General features: G+C 40.5%; 1 protein-coding gene across 1 annotated transcript in view; it reads left to right on the top strand.

Moving 5' to 3' along the window:
• Positions 1-8158, top strand: part of LOC102214774 (transmembrane protein 132C) — a 146577-nt gene that overhangs the window by 131493 nt on the left and 6926 nt on the right. Inside the window, exon 7 of the mRNA XM_005729346.1 lies at positions 2396-2705. Coding sequence (XP_005729403.1) covers positions 2396-2705 — 310 coding nt within the window. The remainder of the gene's footprint in view (positions 1-2395; positions 2706-8158) is intronic.

Genomic DNA, 8158 nt, shown 5'->3' with positions numbered 1-8158 from the left:
GCACCGACCCCTGAGGGCATCAGTCACCGGCAGGGAGTGTGGTGAGGGGAGATAGGCCTTGGAGGGCTATATTTATGTTTTCAATTAAAGAAAGCACTGTAAATGCTAACTAAGGAGTCTTAGAGATTATTTCAACTCAGAAATACCTCACATTTCCTCACGTTAGCGTACCACCCACAGGGTGGCACTCTAACACAAATGCCCCCTGCTACCTAAGCAAGATCACATCAATCATTTCTTTCAAGCGCATCACTGTGTGAAGAACGTGTGTTATGTGTACTTTAACAGGGGTGGCACTGGTTTATTAATGCTTTCATGGGTCAGTGTGCTTATGTGTACATTGACAAAAGTGCTATGGCTGACCTCTCACTTCCTGCAACAAACATGTCCTGACCTCCTGTTTCTGATGCCAGCAAATAGTGTCACCTTGGTTTAAAGTGCCGTCCTTTTGCTGATGTGGAATAAGAACCTGGGAGGGGATGGGGAAGGCAGGTTATAACTAAGCCAAGCCATTGGGCCACATCATGTTAACCTGTCAGCCCGTTTTCCTGCCAGACCGGCCATACCTCATTAAACCTAATGGGAACTGTCACTGTCACTCCACCCCCGGCCACCTGACCGGTAAAAAGAGGCAGGCAGGGCTTGAAAGAATAAGACAATATGAGGTGAGAGCAAGGAGAAGAGGGAGAGAAAAGCAGAGGAAGAAAGTTGGAAAAATAGATTACAAGGAAGTCCAATAACAAGTTTATGTTGAGAATATAGAATGAGGCAGACACACAGTGTGAGAGCGATGATGATGGCATAGCACAGGACGAAAAAAGAGAGAAGAAAAACAGATTTATAGGCGAGTGATATATACTAATGGAATATAAAGTGGAGATGGATGAGAATAATGTGTGTGTCTTGTGCCTTAACAGGAATAGTAAGACATACCAATAACAAAATACAGCACAGACAGGCCAGTGGGATATTTACAGTGTTTTAGAAATGTACATTTTTATTATTACAACAGCATTTCCAGTTGGTGTGTAAAAAAATCCTTTGCAAATGATTTAAACACTGCAATTAATTCAGAAAACAGAAGACAACAAGTAGCACAAAGGCACAAAGTTCAAATAGGGGCATGTTTACAACTGTGTTGCATTGCATTTTTTAAAATACTGTAAGCATTTGGGTCCATTTTTGTTTCATATGTGATAAAAATTCAAGAGAGCTCATATTTCTCATTCTACTTATTATAAATGGGTGACAGGTATAGACAGCAGGCAAGTTTAATATCCAAACACTTTTAATTAAGGTTGGTGTAATAACAGCAGAATGTGATTTGCCATTGACCTGCTTAAATTAGCAAGGCCTTTACTGAAAAAAGATCCTCTGAATGACAGGAAATGTTGCTCCAAATGTGCAGGTTACTCATGGCATGTGAACTGATGCATGCTGGTACCATAAGGGATGCTTGACTTGTGTGTTGATAACAGGCAAGCGGTCCCTCTCGTCTTTAGCCCTGAATGGGAAAAAAAGAATTTCAGGAAATGAAAATCTTTGATCCAAAAAATTGGCCATTAGCAAACTAGGCAAGGAGGAGCTTCAGCTCTCTGCTAAACCTTTTTTCTTTAAGACTCAACCTCTTTTATAGGCCAAACAATACTGATTAAGGCAATTATTTGTGAGGTCTGGCAAGTATTGCAAATACTTGTCACTCTGAACATTTCTGGTGTTTGTATTTTGCTGCCATCTTGGGTCTGGGCTAGGTGTGCACCTATTAGCACGCAAATAAAAACGGATTTCTGTAGTTGCTACCATTAAAGGATTATTTCTCCTTCATTCTTTTCCACCATGTTCAGATTTATCTGTGGGGGGTTGGTTGGCTTCTTTTTTTAGATAAATAAAAATAAAGGGCTGTATAAGCTCCACTTAAATAGGAGCAAGAGTGTAGAACAAATGCTTTACAAATATCCAGCTGTGAGTTTAAAAACATTGATTTTTTTTAGGAAACATTTTCTGAGATGCCAAAATTGCAGAGTGTTTTCTGTGAGCCAAATAAATAGCAGGTACACAGAAAAATATCAGTTGCTCTTTTAAAGAAAATGAACGCAAGCCGGGTGGCAGTTTCTCTCTGCAAGCTGTTTTTAAGGGATTTTTGAAAATAATGGGAGGCTATTACTTTTGGAAAGTCAGGCGAACTTGCAGCAAAGCACACAGCAGATGAGTTGACAGCAGTAAATACTTTACATCAGAGAGTTTCTACTTCATGGACACTAATGGTGACACAGAGTCCACAGAGAGCTCTCAGCGCTTTTTACCTCAAACACAGTCTGACATGGGTTTATGATATCCCTGCTCTTCAGGCTTGCCAGCAGTTGATCAGTGTTTTCCTCTTTTCATTCTTCATTAGGTACGAGAGGGTCACAGATGATAAGGATGGTGTCGATCCAGTAGAGGGGAGGACAGAGACTGCTTGTGTTGCCCAGTACCAAAGCACCACTCTGCGCATCCTCACCCACTTTGTGGCTGACATCAGTGAAAGTAGAGGAGCCATGGAGGAAGATGTACTGGGCCAGCAGACCTTCCTGCTGGGCACCGACTGGCAGGTGGATGTGACACAGTTGGTGAAGGAGTCTCTGAGGGTGGAGGACCCAAAGGTTGCCCAGCTTCTGGATGACCAAGTCGTAATCGGGCTGAGCACTGGAAACACCAAACTACAGGTTGTATTTATGTATATTTTATCACAGTTTCTAAAGCAGAAGTTGTACTGCATGTCTCTGCAGTGTGGCTGTCAGGATTGTTTTGCCATGACTGATCAGTGGGGATTTACACGTTCATCTCATAGACCTAAATTGTAACTGTCATGGAAGCTGCAGTAACTAATGCTTGAATCAGCCATCGCAATACAGTCTTTGTTGTTACTAAGGAAACATGCAGCTTTACTCGATTAAATGACCTGACTTGGCTTGGTTGTTTTGGCAGCCAAACAAAAGGTCACAAGTGAGCACAATATCAGACGTATTTGAACTGATAAACTGACATAGACGCAGCAGTAAAGTAACCTGGCAAGTGGATTAGGAAAATTACAATGAGAAGTCTAAAAGCAATAAAGCAAATCCATTCATCTAGACTCTTTTAATGCAAAGTATTTTGATTAGGTTGACATTGAAGTATTAGAAATGTATGAATTAAGCAAAGCACAAGCACGATGGACCAAAACAACTGAATAGAAAAAGTCCAACCACTGTTGGTCTTATCCGTCTTATTGTCACAGTCAATATTACCCAACAGGGTTTCAAGTTTTTTCAAGCTGAAAAGCTCCAAACTGTGCTCAGCCGCTTTGCTTTGTCAATGCGGAGCAGAATGTGGCTTTCTAGTTTGTTTATAAATGCAGGGACAGGACACACATAGAAAGCATAACTTTAATTCTCCACTAAAGATACCATTAGTCTACTACATTTTTTAAAAAGTTAATGGTCATCTGCTCCAATATTAATGTTCAAAATGTTATTTGAACTTGTAAGCCACAGATAAATAATCATCATATTATCACATTTAAGAGGCTAAGTTATCCAATTTGGGGTCATGATAGATATAAAGATAGATATCAATCAGATAGATGGATAGAAAGTAAGACAGACAGACATAAAAGGTTAACAATAAGCTGATGAACATATGGTGAAGCAGTTATGGACTGAAAGAGTCTGTGCAGAGTATGGTAGAATGTTTTTTTAGTCTAAACGGAGTAAGATATAAAAACAACTATATTGATTGCAGCATGGAACAAACACTTAAGCCTATCATGAGTTGACAAAGAAACATGCCTTCATGGCACGTCTTGTAAAAGCTTGCACCTGTGCAGCCTCTCATTCTGTGACCCTTTCACCGTGTATCTCAGAATACTATTTATCCAATAATCCAATAAGGCGTTTCTCAGTATAGCACATGTTCTCACACACTAAATGAACATCAGTTGTTGAAGCAGTCGAATGGCGTTGTGAAACCTTCCATTTTCTTTTTAAATTCAAGGATATGTTCAATCAGCTATACTACAGTATTACTCTAAATCCACATGGGTTACTATTGTGCCACCACAACAGATCCGACCTTATTTATTTCACTTGTTAGTATCGTGGCTGCTAGTAGTATGTGAATATGTGAGACAAGAACAAGTGCTTCTTTCACCGCTGGTCACAGGAGACTTTAAATTACAGATAAAGCGATATACAGTGGGGCAAAAAAGTATTTAGTCAGCCACCGATTGTGCAAGTTCCCCCACCTAAAATGATGACAGAGGTCAGTAATTTGCACCAGAGGTACACTTCAACTGTGAGAGACAGAATGTGAAAAAAAAATCCATGAATCCACATGGTAGGATTTGTAAAGAATTTATTCGTAAATCAGGGTGGAAAATAAGTATTTGGTCAATAACAAAAATACAACTCAATACTTTGTAACATAACCTTTGTTGGCAATAACAGAGGTCAAACGTTTACTATAGGTCTTTACCAGGTTTGCACACAGTAGCTGGTATTTTGGCCCATTCCTCCATGCAGATCTTCTCGAGAGCAGTGATGTTTTGGGGCTGTCGCCGAGCAACACGGACTTTCAACTCCCGCCACAGATTTTCTATGGGGTTGAGGTCTGGAGACTGGCTAGGCCACTCCAGGACTTTCAAATGCTTCTTACGGAGCCACTCCTTTGTTGCCCGGGCGGTGTGTTTTGGATCATTGTCATGTTGGAAGACCCAGCCTCGTTTCATCTTCAAAGTTCTCACTGATGGAAGGAGGTTTTGGCTCAAAATCTCACGATACATGGCCCCATTCATTCTGTCCTTAACACGGATCAGTCGTCCTGTCCCCTTGGCAGAAAAACAGCCCCATAGCATGATGTTTCCACCCCCATGCTTCACAGTAGGTATGGTGTTCTTGGGATGCAACTCAGTATTCTTCGTCCTCCAAACACGACGAGTTGAGTTTATACCAAAAAGTTCTACTTTGGTTTCATCTGACCACATGACATTCTCCCAATCCTCTGCTGTATCATCCATGTGCTCTCTGGCAAACTTCAGACGGGCCTGGACATGCACTGGCTTCAGCAGCGGAACACGTCTGGCACTGCGGGATTTGATTCCCTGCCGTTGTAGTGTGTTACTAATGGTGACCTTTGTTACTTTGGTCCCAGCTCTCTGCAGGTCATTCACCAGGTCCCCCCGTGTGGTTCTGGGATCTTTGCTCACCGTTCTCATGATCATTTTGACCCCACGGGATGAGATCTTGAGTTCAAACAGGTGCCATTCATACAGGTAACGAGTGGGGGACAGAAAAGCTTCTTACAGAAGACGTTACAGGTCTGTGAGAGCCAGAGATTTTCCTTGTTCGAGGTGACCAAATACTTATTTTCCACCCTAATTTACGAATAAATTCTTTACAAATCCTACCATGTGAATTCATGGATTTTTTTTTACCTCTGGTGCAAATTACTGACCTCTGTCATAATTTTAAGTGGGGGAACTTGCACAATCGGTGGCTGACTAAATACTTTTTTGCCCCACTGTATGAAAGAAGCTTGTGTTAATTAAATCAAAATGCAGAGAAAGTTTAAATAGTCTGCAGCTATCCAGCTGTCCATTTTAAGTCAACGTTGTTGCCTGTGTGCTATCAGCTTATGTATTTTTAGTGTAGTGCTTGGCATGCCATGCTGGTCAGGTCAAAGTTTATGGGCTTCATCGAGTGAAATCATGTTAAAGCTTAGTGTAGTAGGTGGACAAATGACAGAATCAGCTCCATAAGCCCAAAAGTCAGCCTAATGATGTCATGGTCCTGGGTCGTGCGACCCAGTGTTTTGAGTTTTAGTCTATTTTGATGTTTATTGTTTGTTTAGGTTCATTAAGTTTTTCTAGCTCATTTGTTATTGTATTACCCTTGTGTTAAGTCTCCCTTGCCCTTCATGTGTTTATGTCTGTGTGTCTTATATTGTCAAGTTCATGTTATCGTTTCTGTCATCTTCCCCTGTAGTCGGTCTCCCTGGTTCGTGTGCCTACCCGTTATGTGTCATGTCTGTGTGGCTCTTGTTGTCTAGTTCGTTTCATATCTATGTCTCCGTGTTTCCTGTTTTATTTTGAAAGAGTCTGTTCTTTGTTCACTGCATTTAGTTTACTCTCCGCTGTGTTGTCATTATGTTTCATTCTGGTCAGCTGTGTCCCCATGTGTCTCCACTTCCCCTGATCACCTCATGTGTGTATTTAGTCCTCAGCCTTGCTGTGTTCAGTGTTGCGTCGTCTGTGTTCTCAACCACCATGTTTGCATTCATAGTTTTCTGTGGCATCATAGTACCAGTTTCCCAGTTTAGTTATAGTTTAGTTTCGTCACTGTGCTTTTGCCTTGTTTGACCCCCATGTCATCAGCCAAAATAAAGGCTCGCTTTTCGTTTGAACTCAGTTTCGTGTCTTCGCCCATGTCTGCACCTGAGTCCTCCACACACTCTCCACTCGGTCTGCCACTGTGGATCGTGACAAATGAACTACTGGTGGTGGTATTCAAGCCTTTTTATGTTTTATTTTCTCTTAAAATCAGCACAACCTATTTCAGCATCATGCTTTCTATGACTTGTGCTTCTCATTATAGGTCCATAATTTGTTGGACAAAGAAACAATTTTTCTCATTTTATCACAGTGGATTTTAAATCAAAAAATCAATTGAAGTGCACTTCCAGCTTTAATTCAAGGTTTTTTTCCTGTGGAGATATTATTATCCATGGTCTCCCATTTTCAGGGGCTCAACATTAATCGGACATACAAACATAATTTCAAAATATGAGGATTATTTTTAAGACTTGGATCAAAGTCCTTTGTAGTCAATGACTGTCTGAAGTGTAGAACTCATGGACATCACCAAATACTGTTTACTCCCTTGAAATTTTCTGCTAAGTCTTTACTGCAGCCACTTTCACTTCTCTCTCTCAGCCTTCAGTTTTGTCTTCAGTAACAAAAAAACATTTTATGTCTTTGCCTTGACTAACCCTTGGGTTGCATTTGGCTGAACCGTAGAAGATTATAATGTTGTACATTTCAGAAAATCTCATTCTACATCTATCAGCAGTCACATCAATGCTATTGAGTCTTACATGTCCATCCCATAACATTGTCTCCGCCGTGTTAGACAGGTAATGAGGTATACTACAGTTGCTCTTTTCCTTTTCCGTACTTTTTCCTTCCTTCACATTATTCTGGCACAAGTTAATTTTCATTTCATTGTGTTTTGTTGGGAAACCGGTGGTTTGCACCTTACTCTGGATTTCCATTTATTAAGGTTTCTCTTGATTGCAGACATTGAAATGAATTCCTACCTCCTCTCAAGTGTTCTTCACTTGGTTAGACTTGGTTAGATCTCATGAAGTTGCTTTTCTTAACCATGGAAATAAGTCTGTTGTAAATAATAACTTCGTTGTCTTCTGTAGTCTTTGAGGCCTTTTGGTGTTTATAAGCTAGTCAGTGCATTCCTTCTTTTCAATAATAATTTATTTTATGTTTTTTTTTTCCAACCTAGTAACAACCTCCCCTACTTGCACTCACATCTGTTAGGCTTTCATATTTAAAATTACATTGCAAAGCAATTAAATACAAATTCAACATTTTGAGTCAACTTTAGATATGCCTAATTAATTTGTCACATCTCACCTGACCATGAAACCACTTTTCAGTCAACCGTCCTATCCGGTCGTTAAGTAATGACGTGACGAATCCTACTTCCGGGCCTAAAGTAGTTTGCGTTTAACCCCTTAGCAGTCCAATTAGTCCCCTAAACCATCCAATGTCCCGTGGGCGGTACGTCCGACTGCTAAGGGGTTAATATGGCTTTTGTGTTGTTAACATGTTTAATGTTATGTATTTTCTTCTATTTAATCTCAAAAAGCTCCTAAAACAGTCAGTGATCACTGTTGACCTCCCTCAGCTTTTATTACCGCTAATCATTTATTTAAGCTCAGTTTTAAAACCTTAGCATGTAACTACAGCCCAGCCCATGCAGCAGTATATGAATAACTAACCTCGTATTGTGGATGGATTATCTCAGTTATTCTCCTGGCTGAAGTTTGGTCCTTTTACAGCATCCTGCCATGCGATTACATTTGTTCCTGACCACCGAGAACACTCACGTTAACTTTTATTGAGTGG

Source organism: Pundamilia nyererei, unplaced genomic scaffold, assembly GCF_000239375.1.
Source record: "Pundamilia nyererei isolate P.nyererei 1_Seehausen unplaced genomic scaffold, PunNye1.0 scaffold00032, whole genome shotgun sequence".
NCBI lineage: Eukaryota > Metazoa > Chordata > Actinopteri > Cichliformes > Cichlidae > Pundamilia > Pundamilia nyererei.
The sequence above is the reverse complement of the archived record's forward strand: the minus strand, read 5'-3'. Positions and strand labels throughout refer to the sequence as shown.